This window comes from Eurosta solidaginis, chromosome 1 (assembly GCF_040869045.1).
Source record: "Eurosta solidaginis isolate ZX-2024a chromosome 1, ASM4086904v1, whole genome shotgun sequence".
Taxonomy (NCBI): domain Eukaryota; kingdom Metazoa; phylum Arthropoda; class Insecta; order Diptera; family Tephritidae; genus Eurosta; species Eurosta solidaginis.
The window spans coordinates 289,035,278-289,054,350 of record NC_090319.1 but is presented as its reverse complement, the minus strand read 5'-3'; the positions used below and the strand labels follow the sequence as shown (position 1 = coordinate 289,054,350).

At 35.5% G+C, this 19,073-nt stretch overlaps 1 protein-coding gene across 3 annotated transcripts in view; it reads left to right on the top strand.

Moving 5' to 3' along the window:
• Window positions 1-2,647: 2,647 nt before the first annotated feature.
• Window positions 2,648-19,073, top strand: part of LOC137243473 (sericin-2-like) — a 30,402-nt gene continuing 13,976 nt past the window's right edge. The window contains exons 1-4 of one of the 3 annotated variants that reach the window (XM_067771263.1): window positions 2,648-2,792; window positions 2,906-2,953; window positions 14,425-14,478; window positions 15,407-15,448. In XM_067771263.1, the coding sequence (XP_067627364.1) occupies window positions 2,726-2,792; window positions 2,906-2,953; window positions 14,425-14,478; window positions 15,407-15,448 (211 nt within the window). In that variant the 5' untranslated portion in view covers window positions 2,648-2,725. The remainder of the gene's footprint in view (window positions 2,793-2,905; window positions 2,954-14,424; window positions 14,479-15,406; window positions 15,449-19,073) is intronic. The other 2 variants (XM_067771270.1, XM_067771276.1) reach the window with 2 other exon arrangements.

The window sequence follows — 19,073 nt, the reverse complement described above, 5'->3', positions numbered from 1 at the left end:
ATTTCTAGTCGAGGTCACTACTTTCGAGTACCCTTATTCAGCGAGGTAACCCATAGATTTGCCAGTGTAGTATATTTCAGCTTTCATATCATTTCAGTTTAAAAGTATCTTTAATGGATGTGAAAGAGCACACATTTGGAATATAATGTTCGGTCTCGCCTGAACTAAGACTTCTTTACTTGTCTTACGTTCTTTCTCTTGTGTGTAAACGAGGCACTGTTTATAAGTGGGGCTGTTGACAGTTTTCGAATAATTCTATTAATCGATTATTCGATTACACATTTTTTATAAATCGAATTGCACTATTCAAATAGTTGAATTATTTAGATTATTCGAATAATCGCAGCCCAACGATTATGCGTTCACTAGATTTTCAAAATCAAATTCGATTTTGTATGAAGTGTTCAAATAAAAAAGTGCGTATACGCCATGCATGTATCAAATATTTCTTCGATGTTGAATCTTTGTTAATTCGATCGGTTAGCTGATTTTGAAACATTTGAAATGTGTGTCTTTAAAATGATGTCGTAAAATAAAGTTTTCCTAACTTTCCGATTCCGGGGGGATAAATTAGTAAGCATACAAAACTTTCAGGAAAAATTAATACTTTGGTACTAGTGTCAAAAAATTGAAATTTTTTAGAATTTTTGGGAACCCATTTGTTTTCATCGCAAATATCTTTAGTTTTAAAAATAAAGAATACGTTCGCACTTGTCCAAATTGTTATACCTGATCTTTTTGAATTGATAAGTGATAATCAACTCGCATGAGAGCTTTGAACACCGATTCCTCGGAAAGTTCTTCGCAACTAAACAAAATGTATCTCATGTTTTTGTCCAGGGATACGAGATATAATATTGCAGGGCACATTTGATTAAATTTATTCTCACCAAATTAAAAGCAAAAAAAGAGACGGTTTATATGAATACATACTTGAATGACAAAAAACGTGCCGGGAAGTGGCAGCTTTAATAGCCAATAACATATTACGAATGCATTTTCTTTCAGAGTTCTTTGACATATTGTTTCTTGATTACTATCAGATTACTATCAGAGTATTTCTCGATAATTTAAGGGGTATTACAGATTTTTCCCTTTTTCTCTGAAATAACCGCAGATTGATCCCAAAACGATAGCGGAAAACCCACAAAAGAGTCCTCAAATATTTCCGACAGCCCCTACAACCATTCCGATATAACCCCGAATGGCTCCTAAACCCATCCCGAAATTACAACGAAATTGGCGCTTAAAACCTTTTGGGAGGTGACTGGAATGAACGCGGAATTACTATAAAAGGCAATGCCAAACCTTTCCTACCGCTCTGCTACAAAGAGAATATCGTTCGTAGTTATTGCTTTGCAATTGCTGCGCTCTAAGATACGACGTAGATTACAGCACTGCCAGAGCATTACTCTCACTATTTATGCAATTGCTCTACTCTATAATCTATTCACCTTACATTTGTATATTTCGTTCACCAACGATTATTCAAATAATGGACAACGGGCAGTTATTGGAATAATCGACGATATACATTTATTTACTAATCAAATTCTTAAAATCGAATACTCAACAATTTAGAATATTCGATTAATCGAATATTACGAACTCTATATATAAGAACGAATTTTTCAGTATTTTTACTTATCTTAACACACCTTAACCATTTCCACGCCGAACCAAATTTTATAAGTGGTAGCGTCTACTTAAGTATTGAGTTTGATTTTGGATAAAAAATAGTTTTAAATTTTCAGGTCTACATAGTAAAAACTTAATTTTATCCCTTAACATTACGACACCCCTGAACAACTTACTTATTCACTAAAACTGCGCTTAACCGTTCAAACGGTTGTGGCCGTCCACAACAATGCGCGCCAATGGCTATGTCAGTCTGCTACATAAATGGCGCCAATTGGTAACATCAAGTGAATTTAAAACGTCTTACACTTGGTCCTTACAGCCGAGTGTGAGTCGCCCTCTTTCTCTGCTTATATAGGCGGATCCCCATAAATACACTTTCTTAGCCTGAGGGTCATCTTTCATTCGCATGACATGACATAGCCAGCGTAGCCGCTCAATTTTAATTCGCTGGACTATGTTGATATCTCCGTAAAGCTTGTACAGTTTATCATTAAATCTTCTTCGGTACTCGTTGTCTCCAACGCATAGACGTTCGTAAATCTATCGAGCGCTCCCAGAGCAGCTTCATCTGATGCTCTCATGGTCCATGCTTCTGCACCATAGATCATGATTTTCGCTCGCAAAGAGAGGAAGCTTTAACTAGTTAGAATGGTGATACATAAGGATCACCCGAATGTGCATATATGGGATATATGTATAATGGTCGGCATTATTTTGCGAACACACTACAGCTTAAGGTCACGTAAAAATATACATCATACATATATAAACACATATGTAAATGCAAGTTGAAGCACATTAGATTAAGCTAAAAGGCACAATTCTACATATTTTTTGTTTTAAAAGGTTTGCGATAAAAATAAATTAATTCTTTCGCCGTTCATAAATCACAATAGTCCATTTTTTTTTTATAAATAAATACAATTTTTAATTACTTTAGCATACCAAAGCAGCAATATTTAAAGCTTAGACATATGAAATTATTTTCATTCAACTGCAACAACTATTGCACTTAAAACTTTTTACTTACCTTGCGTGGTTGGAATTTATTAAAAACAAATAATTTGTCAAAAACAATTAAATAATGAAAAGGGAATTAATTATTGCATTTTTAGTAGCACTGTGTGCTATATCCTGTTTATCACAAGCAAGTGAGTAAAAATTCTTAGAGGATCATATAATATATATTTATGTATGCGTTCCAACATATAGAATATTGTTTGATTAAAATCAACTCTTAACTCTTACTTTTTATTCATACCAGCTATAAGCCCAGTGACGGAAGCAAGTTCTGCCGGCACAGAATCAGCAAGTAAGTCATTTAATTGAATATTTCAATTGAAAAACTTCGCAATGTCGTCTTTTTATTTGACTTGCTTATTGATCATATCGATGATTCATGGAAAAATCCTCACCTCAAGCAAGAGAAATGTTTCTCGAAATTTTTTCCTAAACAGGCCGATCGTTTGCAATGAGTTTACTAATCTATACGAGGGTATTTTAGTAAATTTGTGGTCATTATCACGTCGCTAAGTGTATGCTATATCCGGAAATATTTATGAAAACTTTTTGATAGTGCTTATTAAGCTGGGTCGATTTATTAGCCTATATCGCGCCATCGATTTTTCGATAGGTTTTGGGCTCAGGAAAAAAAGTTCCCCTAAGCATACCCAAAAAAATAATTTTCCAGCTTGCAAAATTTGAGTTTTTTGACTTTTTTTCTTTGACTTTTCGGTTTTATTCATGACCTACTTACAAAATTTTCATTTGATTTTAAAACTTTCATGTATACCCTGTCCGACTCAAAATTATCCGCTTAAAACTTTGACGATAAGAGTTTTTTTGGAAAAGAAAAAAGAAATTTTTTCAATTAAGAAAAAATATATTATAACAATAATAATGATAAAATAATTATTGTTAGGCCTTGAGCTCGATTCAAACTCGCGATCTTACAAATCAGTAGGCCGATATAACAACAAAAATTGGAAAGAAAAATATTTTTTGGGTTTTGAGGAGTGTTTTGGTGAAAAAATTTATTTTTTCGCCATTTTTGTTTTTAAGCGTTTATTCAGAAACGTATTATAAATATGTCCGATCTTGACGACCATTTATGCCCAATACGTAAGCTTGTGGTAAAATTGATGTTGCTAGCTGTTAAAATGAGGCAGAAATGGCGAAAATCCTCTTATTGAACAATCATTGACAAAGACAGATAAGGCGATGAAACGTGGTAGGTGGGTTGACCTTATGACGTAGAATAGAAAACTAGTAAACTTTTGGACAATGGGCGTGGCACCGCCCACTTTTAAAAGAAGGTAATTTAAAAATTTTGCAAGCTGTAATTTGGTAGTCTATGTATGCTTTATAAAAATTAGCAAAATCGGAGAACGACCACGCCCACTTTAAAAAAAAAATTTTTTTTTAAGTCAAATTTTAACAAAAATTTCAATATATTTACAGTATATAAGTAAATTATGTCAACATTCGACACCAGTAATGATATTGTGCAATAAAATACAAAACTAAAGAAAATTTCAAAATGGGCGTGGCTCCGCCCTTTTTCATTTAATATGTCTAGAATACTTTTAATGCCATAAGTCGAACAAAAATTTACCAATCCTTGTGAAATGTGGTAGGGGCTTAGATTCTAGGACGATAACTGTTTTATGTGAAAAAGGGCGAAATCGGTTGAAGCCACGCCCAGTTAATAACGATAGCTTGAGCAAAAATCGATATATCTTTACTAAACTCAGTTCACGTACTTATCTGAACTCACTTTGTATTGGTGTAAAAAATGACCGATATCCTACTATGACCACAGCTACTTTTTCGATATCGAAAGTTACGAAAAATGAAAAAAATGCCATAATTCTATACCAAATACGAAAAAAGGGATCAAACATGGTAATTGGATTGGTTTATTGACGCAAAATATAACTTTAGAAAAAAACTTTGCAAAATGGGAAAAGAAAATGAAAAAGTTCTGCAGGGCGAAATCAAAAGCCCTTGGAATCTTGACAGGAATACTGTTCGCGGTATTACATATATAAATAAATTAGCAGTATCCGACAAATGACGTTCTGGGTCACCCTGGTCCACATTTTGGTCGATATCTCGAAAACGCCTTCACATATACAACTGAGGGCCACTCCCTTTTGAAACCCTCATTAATACCTTTCATTTGATACCCATATCGTACAAACAAATTCTAGAGTCACCCCTTGTCCACCTTTATGGCGATATCTCGACAAGGCGTCCACCTATAGAACTAAGGCCCACGCACTTTTAAAACACTCACTAACACATTTCATTTGATACCCATATCGTACAACAAATTCTAGAGTTGCCCCTCGTCCACCTTTATGGTGATATCTCGACAAAGCGTCCACCTATAGAACTAAGGCCCACACCCTTTTAAAATACTCATTAATACCTTTCATTTGATACCCATATCGTACAAACAAATTCTAGAGTCGCCCCTGGGCCACCTTTATGGCGATATCTCGAAAAGGCGCCCACCTATAGAACTAAGGCCCACTCCCTTTTAAAGTACTCATTAACACCTTTCATTTGATACCCATATCGTACAAACAAATTCTAAAGTCGCCCCTGGTCCACCTTTGTGGCGATATCTCGACAAGGCGTCTACCTATAGAACTAAGGCCTACGCCCTTTTAAAATACTCACTAACACCTTTTATTTGATACCCATATCGTACAAACAAATTCTAAAGTCGCCCCTGGTACACCTTTGTGGCGATATCTCGACAAGGCGTCCACCTATAGAAATAAGGCCTACGCCCTTTTTTTTTAAATACTCACTAACACCTTTTATTTGATACCCATATCGTACAAACGAATTCGAGAGTCGCCCCTTGGCCACCTTTATGGCGATATCTCGAAAAGGGGTCCACCTATAGAACTGAGGGCCACTCCCTTTTGAAACCCTCATTAATACCTTTCATTTGATACCCATATCGTACAAACAAATTCTAGAGTCACCCCTTGTCCACCTTTATGGCGATATCTCGACAAGGCGTCCACCTATAGAACTAAGGCCCACGCCCTTTTAAAATACTCACTAACACATTTCATTTGATACCCATATCGTACAACAAATTCTAGAGTTGCCCTTCGTCCACCTTTATAGCGATATCTCGTCAAAGCGTCCACCTATAGAACTAAGGCCCACGCCCTTTTAAAATACTCATTAGCACCTTTCATTTGATACCCATATCGTACAAACAAATTCTAGAGTCGCCCCTGGGCCACCTTTATGGCGATATCTCGAAAAGGCGCCCACCTATAGAACTAAGGCCCACTCCCTTTTAAAGTACTCATTAGCACCTTTCATTTGATACCCATATCGTACAAACAAATTCTAAAGTCGCCTCTGGTCCACCTTTGTGGCGATATCTCGACAAAGCGTCCACCTATAGAACTAAGGCCCACGCCCTTTTAAAATACTCATTAACACCTTTCATCTGATACCCATATCGTACAAACGAATTCGAGAGTCGCCCCTTGGCCACCTTTATGGCGATATCTCGAAAAGGCGTCCACCAATAGAAATAAGGACCACGCCCTTTTAAAGTACTCATTAGCACCTTTCATTTGATACCCATATCGTACAAACAAATTCTAAAGTCGCCTCTGGTCCACCTTTGTGGCGATATCTCGACAAAGCGTCCACCTATAGAACTAAGGCCCACGCCCTTTTAAAATACTCATTAACATCTTTCATTTGATACCCGTATCGTACAAACAAATTCTAGAGTCGCCCTGGTCCACCTTTATGTCGTTATCTCGAAAAGGCGTCCACCTATAGAAATAAGGCCCACTCCCTTTTAAATTACTCATTAACACCTTTCATTTGATACCCATATCGTACAAACAATTCTAAAGTCGCCCCTGGTCCACCTTTGTGGCGATATCTCGAAAAGGCGTCCACTTATTGAACTAAGTCCACGCTCTTTTAAATACTCATTAAATCCCTTCATTTGATACCCATATCGAACAAACAAATTCTAGTTTAAACACTGGTCCACCTTTATGGCGATATCCCTAAATGGCGTCCACCCATAGATTTGTGGCCTACTCCCTCTTAAAATACTCTTTGATACCTTCCATTTGATACACATGTCATACAAGCACATTCCAGGGTTACACTAGGTTCATTTTCCTACATGGTGATTTTCCCTTATTTTATCTCAATAGCTCTCAGCTGAGTATGTAATGTTCGGTTACACCCGAACTTAGCCTTCCTTACTTGTTATTACTTGCTTTTGATGATTTCGGTGGTTCCAGGTTAAAGCCTCAGTTCATGTAGCAGAAATGTCTCTCGAAATTTTTTTCTAAACAAGTTGATCCTTGACAGTGATTTTACTATATTTTCCGACTGTATGTTAACAAATTTGTGGTCACTACCACGTCGGCAATCTTTCTTAAAAGTGTGACATCTCCGTAGCATATTACAAAATAAATTTTGATTTAACAGGGCAACAAGTTTTCCCTTTCAAAATAGGATAGAAAAAAATAGAATGGACAGGACCATATCATCCAAATTTAGATAGGTGTTTCAATTCCAAATGTGTAAGCAAATACCAGGCTATTGTAAGATTGGTAATTTCTGTATCTGAATTCACATTTCATAGTTTGGCACGGTGGGTCTTTGATATTAAACCATAGAATTGCAAAAACAAAATACATGTAGTGTGTGTGTTTGTTTGTATGTATGTCTCACTGCCGCCACCTTTCACAATTCCGCCATGGTTTGACGATTATGTTTTGGGATCTGAGTTCACGTTAAAATAAAGACAAAACGAATTTTTGGCTACTTTGAAATTTCAGATTTTATATATTAACATTTTTCACAGAACGGTCCAGTTATTTCAGTATTCAAGTTGCGGTCGTATTTTCTAGTTAACTTCTCTTTATATGACATAACTAAAGACCGTTTTCTCAAGTGAATGTTAAGGCTTATCTGTGCGATAAAAACATTTTTTGTGAACAAAATAAAACATTTTATGTGAACGAAATTTTAACATAAAATTTAACGTTCAGCTGAGAAAAATGTCATAAAAGTTTTAGATATTCAAATTGCATATTGCACATATATATGCAAATATAAGGAATAACTATTAGTAAAATTTTTTGAACCCTTCGAACTTTTTACTGTTCATTTAGCCTCCCTTTGGATCTTTTGATTTGTTTAGGGAACAGATATCAAAGGCGCAAATGTTTTTAAGGACTATTCCAAAAAGAAAGTGCACAACTTAAATTAATTTTTTCCAAAAATTTATGTGTGGGATTATTGCGGCTAAAGCACTGTTAGAGAAAGGGATCTATTCTGTTTTTTTTTTTTGTCACAAGGTTCTTCACCCGTAGGGTTTACGCTGTACCGCGAATTGAAGAAGAAGAACATGAATTAAAAGTGAACAGTGACCTCAATAAAAATAATCATTCCGATTTAAAAGTCACTAAACTTGCATAAGCCGATTAAAGAACTGCTCAATAATGATGTTTTATTATATGCTGGAAGAAATGAAAAAATATGTGTCGAGGATAAAAAAACACGAAGAAATATAGGGGCCTAAAGGCATAGAAATGAATCAGTGTCACAACTAAATTTCGGTAAAGGGTTGAGAACCACTAGCTAGCGCAATTAATCACTTATCAATAACATCATTTGAAATCCCTATAAGAGAGAAGTGTCAAAACATTGGGAAAAAACCGCTAATATTGGGAAGGGAGCACTGAAGATCCACGAACGTTTGATAGTAAAAAATATTAAGTGAATAAGGATGGTGGTAGCATGCTCCGCCTACCACACCGAAAAATCTGGGTTCTATCCTCGGGCAAAGCAACATCGAACATTTAGAAAAACATTATTTTTGTTTAACATAACATAACATTTAACATAACATAAGATTTATTTAATTAATTTCATTGTACAACTAAGACTATTCAGTCTTTTATATGTACATCAGCAATGGGACACATTCTCTTATTTAGTATTTATATTTAAAAAACATTACTTAAAAGATAAAATAAAATATATGATTCAAGCTTAATACTAATGTAATGGCACTTAACAATTTAAGGCAGTAAGTGATATAGATAGTAAGTGAAATTTAGAAAATAGAGAAAGACAGAAAGTAGAGATTAAGATATTAGCAGCTTATTTGTAGTTAAGAGGCCAGCGTCATATCGAGGTCACTAAAATATTTGTATATTCGCTTTCTGAAGTTGCATATATTTAGTTGTGATTTTAAATTTTCAGGAATCCTGTTCCACATTTTAATTGCACCAATGAAAAACAGCGGGCTAGATGTTAGTGTACTATATTTCGGGATTATTTAACTGTTTAGTCTCTGAGATCTGGTTAATTGAATCTTGTCATACAGATATTTAGGGGCTTTCCATTCCAGCAACTTAAACATGAAAATACAGTTCCTAGCAGCCAAATATTGCATAATACTACAACCCAACATTTTTTCGTACCATGGTGATATATGAGCATAACGACTTATGCCATAAACATACCGTGTAACATTGTTGAAGGCTACAATTACCTTATTTGCTGATAGCGAGTCAAGTTTACTATATACTAATTCCGCGTACGTAAAATGGGCCACAATCAATTGTATCACGAGTTTTTTACGTATCTCTAGTGGCGTAAACGCTGCAGACATTCTCAACCTGCGCAGAATAAAGTAAACATTGCTTACCAATTTGTTAACATGATCACCACAGATAAGTTTATTATTTATTATAAACCCAAGGTTCTTTATTTTGTGAGTGATCTCAAGAGCGGATGTGCCAATTACTAAAGGCGGTATATCACCAGGGTCTATTTCGGTTCTACATATGGGTACAACATATGATTTACTTGCATTTAAACACAAAACATTTTTTTGCGCCCAGCACAATATAGCAGACAGATCGTTATTTACTTTATAACATAAATCTTCTACAAGACCGGTACGATTTGAAAGATATAACTTAATGTCATCAGCATATGCGTGCGTACTAACATATGTACACACCGAAAATACGTCGTTAATAAACATACTAAACAAGAGCGGGCCAACGATTGAGCCTTGCGGGACACCTGCTTTGATAGCTCTGAACTGAGATGAGGCATTATCACATATAACACGTTGAACTCTTCCCGTTAGATAACTTAACAACAGTTTCGAGGAGCTATCAGAGAACCCGAAAAAATGCCTTAGCTTCCAGCATACAGAGAATGGTGACTGAGTCAAATGCCTTAGAGAAATCTAAGAGGCAAAGTATAGTTATATCTCCTTTATCAAAAGGCGTTCTTATGTCATCTACAATTTTAAGCATAGTAGTAGCACAAATGTGCCCAGGCCTAAACCCAGACTGCAATGGAGAAAGCAAATTATTCCTTTGAATATGCACCGCAATTTGGTCAGCCATCAAATTTTCACACACTTTTGAAAATGATGGTAGGATACTAATTGGTCTATAGTCACTCGTGTTGGACGCAAGAGGTTTTTTTGGAGTCGGAAGAATAATTGCCTTTTTCCAAGCATTCGGAAAACAGCCACTTGTGAAGATATGGTTAATAATGTGAGTGAGAGCACCTACTATATACGGAAGTAAAATTTTAACAAATTTCAGGTATATACAATCATTTCCAACTGCGTAAGACTTGTTTGCCATAACAGCTTTGTACACCTCATTTTCGCTAACGCAGATGAACTCAAAGGGGTTTTGGATTAAAAGTTGTGAGGGCGACTCTGTGTCAACACTAATACTGACGGGGCTTACATTATCAGTGAAATAATCGTTTCTAACATCAGGGTCAATTTCACATTGCATGCTATTCTATCCATGGATGTGCAGACTTTAGATGGGAGAGACGGATTCAATTTTAGTCGACGTACCGTCTTTTTGCTTGCCTAGTAACAACTGTCGCCGTGTTGCGGGCAACTTTATACTCACACCATGATGCATTCGTCTTTAGCCTTCCCACTTTGCATGCACCTTATTTCATTTTTGGATTGCAGCACTAACTCTCTTGGTAAACCAAGGGCAAGATTTATTTATAACTTTAGCATTACGTAGGGGCACGTGCCGATCAAAAACGGAAGTCAATTGATTATTAAGAAACTCGAGCTTTGAGTATACCGACTCGTAATTCCAACATTGATTCCAACAAATGGCGTTACAATCAGAGAAAAAAGCACTGGTATCTACAGAGCGGAAATCACGGTACGAGAAAGTAACACCAGCAGCAGGACGTTCTAACACTACATCAACAGTACAGAAGAGCAAAACATGGTCGGATATGAAAAATAGTTGGTCAAATTTAAGAATTAAGGCCAGATCAGTGGTAATAAAAAAATCTAGAATGCTTGGCCTAGCGTTATTAGCGTTTCTTGTGGGTATTTTCTCATTAACAATAGTTAGTCCAGCTGCTGATATTTGATCACGCAGTTTGATACTAATCGAATCTTTCACAAGTAAGTTTACATTAAAGTCGCCACATATAACATAACACTCATACTCAATAACATGAACAGACAAATCAGAAAAGAAGCCATCTAGCAATAAACATTTATTCGGGTTATATACGCATGAAACAAGTATTTTGGTGATACCATCTGTAACCTCTGAAATAATATATTCAGTACCACAACCTTCAGATTTAGCAAGAGTTTTGATTTTGAGCGATTTTCTGCAATATATAGCTACCCCACCCCCTTTTTTGTGCTTTCGATCATTTCGCACAACATTATAGTTGCTAATGCAGCAATGTAGGTCAGCGACATGTTCACCGAACCAGGTCTCAGATATACAAATGATATCTACCAACGAATTATTAAAAATATATCTAACATAGTCCATCTTATCAGAGCACAGGCTCCGTGCATTAAAGTGAACTACGTTAAGATCATTCGCTTGTTTACACAGTATATCCAACATCACCTTGTGTTTATCATTAGTGCCGAATATTTGTTGAACAGTCACGTTAAATGATACACAACTTCAATGAAAACATCAATGCAAACATTTCTAATCAGCAGTAAAACAAATATGCAAATTTGCCTAGTGATACAAGTAAAGTAAATATAAGCCAACAGAGGGCAAGTAGATAGTACAGGAAAAACAAGTGTAAGAGGAATTGAAGAAGTAAACAGGAAAAAGAAGAAGTGTAAGCAAAAATTAGAGCAAATAAGAATATAGAAAAAAGCAACACCAAACAATGAAAAAGAAATAAGAGATGTGAGAGAAAAATGCTTAGTGAAACTTATATTAAACAAAACAAATAAATCACCGCATGAGAAAATCATTCTTCCTATTCTATGATGTGGCGACAATTTCATCAATTTCTTGTTTACCATTTAAACGAGTCGCCTTCTCCCCGTCTCTTTTACGTACAAACACTTGCCCGCGTATCGAGAAAGCAGCTGCCAAATGTTTTTGGCGTTTGAGCTGGGCTGTATAATGCATAAGCTCACGTTTTGCTCTCGACAAACTTTCGTGCAGGTGAATGTTCGCTGCACCTTCAACAGCAATATCATGTAAAGTAAGAGCTCTCTTATTAGCTTTGCAGTAGCCAGCTACCGACATGAAGAGTATACTGCGGGCCTATGACGATTGAAGTTTCACGATGATTGGGAGGAAGTCGACGTCGAAGTGTGTGGGGGGCTGCTGCCACGGTTTGGTTTCGTATCAGGTACTCGGAAAATGTCTCTTACCGCTGGCATCTCATGTTTCACTGCTTTGCAAATATCGGAGAAGATCTCCAAGCAACTCTTATTTGCACAATTGGGTACGCCGTTAATTATAAGGTAAGTAGCAGCAGCTGCGTTCTCTTGCTTTTCCGACTCATTTTTCAGCAAAACCACTTTTGCCTTAAGCCCGGCAATTTCTTCACACGCTGATTCTACAGCAGTCAACCTCACATCAAAGAGTTTGACAGTGGTCTTAATACTTCGCAACTCTACTTCAATGTCATTGAATCGCTGCATAAGTCGCTCTTCACTACTCTTTATGTTCCCACTCAAATTCGCCACCATGCTCTCCAGTTTACTCTCCATATGTTTCATTTGTTTCAGCCATTGCGCCGCTTGTGGGCTCTCACCATCTCTAACTTTGCCATAAAGCGGGGCATTGCCCTTCGGCGGGGACAACTTTGTGCTTCTTGTCACTTTTTTATCAACCGTAGACATTAGAAAAATTTATGGAAATCAATATTTACGCGGAAAAAGTTAACTATAATATACTATTTCAATGCACGGGAGACAAGCAACAGATTAGCACTCAGTTTTTGGCTACTTTACGTGCATGTACAAATTATTATTACAGGAAAAAGTGACAAAACCAGCAGCACGACACAAACACGTCTACAATTGCATATTATACACTCAAAGAAAAAAACTCATTAAAAAAAAAAAAACAAAATTTTTTAAGCCTTGCTTATACCGTTCGGGGTCGGTAAAAAAAAATACGGGACACGACCCGCCAATTTGTAGAAAAATTAAAAGGAGTACGATGCATATTGGAAGTGGACCTCGGCCTAAACTATCTTCGGAGGTTATCGCGTCTTGAATTTAATTACTTTATTTAATTAAGTGAAGCTATATAAAAGTGAATGAAAAAAGTTAGATATTGCCAATTTTGTATTAAATCGAAGAACGTTACTATTTACTTTCCAGTGTCTCCTATTTCAATAGCAAAGTTGGGTGCAAAACTACTTTTTTGGAAAATATATTTATGGGAGTCTTATAGATGAAAAAACGTCTCAAATCTTTCTATTGCAGTTCATTGTGTTAGTTTCTGACCAAATTCGATTTCTGGACATTTCATCAGATCCAAAGCAGGATTGTAAAACAAAAGCGGTTCAATAGTTTATTAAAGAGAGGAGAGTCTACTAAACTTTTCAGAATTGTACCCAATCAAACGGTAATGGGTTAGGACATTCAAAAGTAAATCAGAGCTGACAAAAACAAAACACCATCAAAACAAAGAGATTAATTTATTTATTTTCTTCCTTTCGAAAGATGAAATAGCTATAAATTTTTATAATTCGCTACACTCGTAAGTTTTTTTATTGGAGAAATAAAAAAATTCCCCATCGGTTTGTAAAATTGTAAGGTTTAGGCTATTTCTATTGTTAACAATATAAAAATGATTCAAACATAGCACATAAATCGAATAGGACACCTTGTGAACTGCTTAGTAATCTACATATTTTTAAGGTAACATTTCATATAATGATTCAAATTTTAACTGATCAATATTTCAATAATTCTAGGTCTTCGTCATAGAGTGCAAACCTGACAAAACGCATTATAAATTGTTTAGACGGCAGCCAAAAAAAATAGATTACTTTCATTGAAACGGTCCGCTTTTTTGCTTATAGCCACTACATGATACTATTATTTTGATGGGTTGATGTAGCAGAGCAGAGACTTCCAAGCTGCAAAAAATCTCATTCTTGACAGAAATGTTACTTAGCGGGCTTAAACTCTCAGCTGATAACATATAATTGTTAGTATTAGGGAAGAATTTTGAATGTGACCAGGTGCGTTTTATGAGTAAACCTGATACTCCTCCCATAAATAAAAATAAATTTTAATAGGTGAACAATATTTTTATTTTTCATCATCTTATACAATTACTTACTTTAAAATATGAAAAACAAAGCTATTGCCATTAAATAATAGGTTCTTAACACTATTTTCGTGGAAAATATATAAGTTTAGCCACTTTGTACATTTTAGAACATATCTTTTTTTATGAATAGGTACAGCTAGCCCAAAAAGCTCAACTCAAAGCAGCACTGAAAGCAGCACTTCAGGTAATTTTATTATTATTATTACTTTTATTATTATATTTATAACTATATATTTATTATTATTATAACTATATATAACTGCTTAGATCCGATCTCACAGCTCACTGTTATTTTTAGTAATTGAATAATTTTGTAAAATAATCTTTAGATTACCAAGCAGATCTCCCATGGTATAACAGAATCATGTAACGCGTTATTACGTGCTTTTAACTTGCTATAGATTTTTGAAATCCCGAGGAAAAATCTCAATTCTAGGTATCTTAAAATTAAAACCAAAATAAAAGAACGTAACTTGAAATATATGAAACCCTTAAAATGAGTGCACGACAAAAGCAAGCAACTTTTAAAGAGACCCAATTATGGCTCCATATATTGCACCTTTGGGCAAAAAATTTAAACAGGCAAATTCTATAATATTCTACGAAGCTCCTCGAAAAGTTTCGTTGCCCAATCAGCGATACATTCTGAAATTTCGTCATTGTAAAAATGTCTGAAGTTACATGATTTTTTTAAAGCACCAAGATTAATGTCTGAAAAAAAATTTTTTTTTTTGGTACGTGCTTTTGTTATGACACAAAAAGGATTTTATATGAAATGCTAACATAATGTCATTTAAAAGGCGTGGACTTTACGTTTAACACTGCCAGCCCCACATGTATAAAAAACTATAGAGCTTAGGTTATCCCAAATTATAAATGTATTTTGAATAACTTGAAGTTTAAGGGAGATATGGACTTCGTTACGCTCTTTTTTTTTTGTTTTATCACGGACTAGTTAATAACTATATAATCTCTAAATTACAACGCAAAACTAATTTTTGCCGACTCTTTTTAAAAACGATTTTGTATTGGGAACAGCAGCTTTGACCTCACTTATTTTTATTTATTTTTTCTTATAATTGTATTAATGACATATTTTTCTATATAAATAGGTTCTGCTGAAACAACTCCCACAACTTCAAAAGTCACTACAGGTAATTTTATAAATCTTACCCAAAATATTTCTGAAAAATGCTTGAAATAGTTTTTAATAACAAAGCTATTTGAAATGGATAATTTTCCATTTTTCTTAAAAACCAATGAATATTACTTATACAGTAAACTGGATATATTTTGGGATGGTGGGTGGAGCGCGCACGACTCTGATACATGGCACCACCACCCGAAGCTTGCTGACGGAACTCACAATTTTTATACACAGCTGAACAGAGCTCACAGAGTATATTAACTTTGTTCGCATAACCGTAATCCGTAACGGCATAAACTAATCGAGTTAGATATACACACTTCTATATATCAAAATGATCTGGGTGAAAAAACAAATTCATTTAGGCATGTCCGTCCGTCTGTAAACACGAAAACTTGAGTGTATTTTGAGGTATCTTGATTAAATTTGGTATGCAGGTTCCTGTGCGCTCATCTCAGATCGCTATTTAATATTAACGAAATCGGACTACTACCACAGCGTGGCATCGCCCACTTTTAAAAGAAGGTAGTTTAAAATTTTGCAAGCTGTAATTTGGCAGTCATTGAAGATATCATAATGAGCATGACATTTAATATCTTTACAAACAAAAAACCTAATATCTTTACAGTATAAAAGTAAATTACGTCAACATTCGACTCCAGTAATGATATTGTGCAACAAAATACAAATATAAAAGAAATTTTCAAAACGGGAGTAACTCCGCCCTTTTCATTTAATTCGTCTAGAATACTTTTAATGCCATAAGTTGAACAAAAATTTACCAATCCTTGTGAAATTTGATAGGGAAATAGATTCTACGACGATAACTATTTTCTGTGAAAATGGGCTAAATCGGTTGAAGCCACGCCCAGTTTTTATACACATTCGACCGTCTATCCTTCCGCTCGGCCGTTAACACGATAACTTGAGCAAAATCGATATATCTTTACTAAACTCAGTTCTCGTAATTACCTGAACTCACTTTGTATTGGTATAAAAAATGGACGAAATCCGACTATGACCACGCGCACTTTTTCGATATCGAAAATTACGAAAAATGAAAAAAATGCAATAATTCTATACCAAATACGAAAAAAGGGATGAAACATGGTAACTGGATTAGTTTATTGACGCAAAATATAACTTTGGAAAAAACTTTGTAAAGTGGGTGTGACACCTACCATATTAAAAAATAAAATAAATGTAAGGCGCGATAACCCCCGAAGAGATCTAAGGCCAAGCTTCTCTTCCAATTTGCGTCGTGCTCCTATTGATTTCCCTACAAATCGGCCAGACAGGACCTACATGTTTTATGCCGACTCCGAACGGCATGATGGCATGACGGCAGATAAGTTTTCACAGAGAGCTTTTCATGGCAGAAAGACACCCGGAGCGCTTGCCAAACACTGCCGAGGGACGACCCCGCTTAGAAAAATTTTCTTCTAATTGAAAAACCTTATTTCTAAAATTTTGATGTTTCTTTGCCCGGGGTTTGAACCTAGGGCATACTGTGTGGTAGGCGGAGCACGCTACCATCACACCACGGTAGCCGCCAACCATATTAAGTAGAAGAATATGAAAAGGTTCTGCAGGACGAATTAAAAAACCCTTATATATATAAATAAATTAACGGTATCCAACAGATGATGTTCTGGGTCACCCTGGTCCACATTTTGTTCGATATCTGGAAAACGCCTTCACATATACAACTACCACCCACTCCCTTTTAAAATCCTCATATCCATATCGTACAAGCACATTACAGAGTCTCCCCTGGTCCACCTTTATGGTGATATATCGAAAAGGAGCCCACCTATAGAACTAGGGCCCACTCCCTTTTATAATACACATTAACACATTTCATTTGTTACCCATATCGTACAAACAAATTCTAGAGTCACCCCTGGTCCAACTATATGGCGATATATCGAAAAGGCGTCCATCCAATGAACTAAGGCCCACTCCCTTTTAAAATACCCATTAACACCTTTCCTTTGATACCCATATCGTACAAATAATTTCTAGAGTCACTCCTGGTCCACCTTTATGGCGATATCTCGAAAAGGTGTCCACCTATAGAATCAAGGCCCACTCCCTTTTAAAATACAAATTAGCACATTTCATTTGATACCCATATCGTACAAACAAATTCTAGAGTCACCCCTGGCCCAACTTTATGGCGATATCTCGAAAAGGCGTACACCTATAGAACCAAAGCCCACGCCCTTTTAAAATACCCATTAACACCTTTCGTTTGATACCCATATTGTACAAACGCATTCTAGAGTCACCCTGGTCCACCTTTATGGCGATATCTCGAAAAGGCGTACACCTATAGAACTAAAGCCCACGCCCTTTTAAAATACTCATTATCACCTTTCATTTGATATCCATATCGTACAAACAAATTCTAGAGTCACCCCTGGTCCACCTTTATGGCGATATCTCGAAAAGGCGTCCACCTATAGAACTAAGGCCCACGCCCTTTTAAAAATCTCATTAACACCTTTCATTTGATACACATGTCATACAAACACATTCCAGGGTTACCCTAGGTTCATTTTCCTACATGGTGATTTATATATATGGTGAGTACGTAATGTTCGGTTACACCCGAACTTAGCCTTCCTTACTTGTTCTTTATATTCGAAGTACAAGTTTGTAGCACAAAATCATCGAGGTGGCAAATTTTGTTGAAGTATAAATGTAAAAATGTAATAATTATTCGCTTCCATTAGTTAGATTATAATGTATAAATTACCATTTCATTCGATTTATAGCGAGAAGTAATACAAACAAGTAAGAAAGTCCAAGTTCTTGTGAAACCAAATAACAGACCCAGCTGTGCATTTGAAACATTGTTTGTTGTTTGCTTTGTGTGGCTAGTAGTGTTATAAGACTGCGCAGTAATACATATATGGTTATATTCTGAACTCATTTTCGTTCAAAAAAGTAAAAAGGATACAGAGGCTTCCACTAATCAACTTGAGAGCATGCAGTTCAACAGTTTTAGCTTTGAAAAAAAATTTTGGAAAGAGTAACGAAAAAGGTGCGGGTTACGCCCATTTTCAAAATTTGTTGAAGTTTTATTCTTAGCTCCACCATACCTCTACTGAGGTAGAATATCAATCAAATGTAGTTAAATACCATAGAGTTATTGCAACTTTGTTAAGGTTAGACTTATAGGAAAAGTGGATGTGGTCCTTAACCGATCCTGATTATCTTAACTCAGTCTATATAATTTGGCAAGGATAGTATCTCTGACAAATTTCAATTGAAAATAAATTTAACGGATTTTGATTTACGATGTTAAACTTGTTAAATTTCCAAATTTTTTTCTTCTAAATGTGGGTGGCGCCACGACCATATTCCAAATTTTTTTCGAATTTAAATTTTGCGTCACAAAACCTATCCACCTATCGAATTTCATAGTCTTAGCGGTATTCGTTTTTGAGTTATCTCATTTTATCCATATATTTTAGTTATCGTCCGATTTCTTTCATTTTCAATACCCGTCTATTCTGAGTCCAGATAATCCCGTATATTGAATTTGGTTAAGATATCTCAATATTTCTTCAAGTTATCGTCTTAACGGACAGACGGACATGGCTTTAGCAAATTTTTTTTTTTTT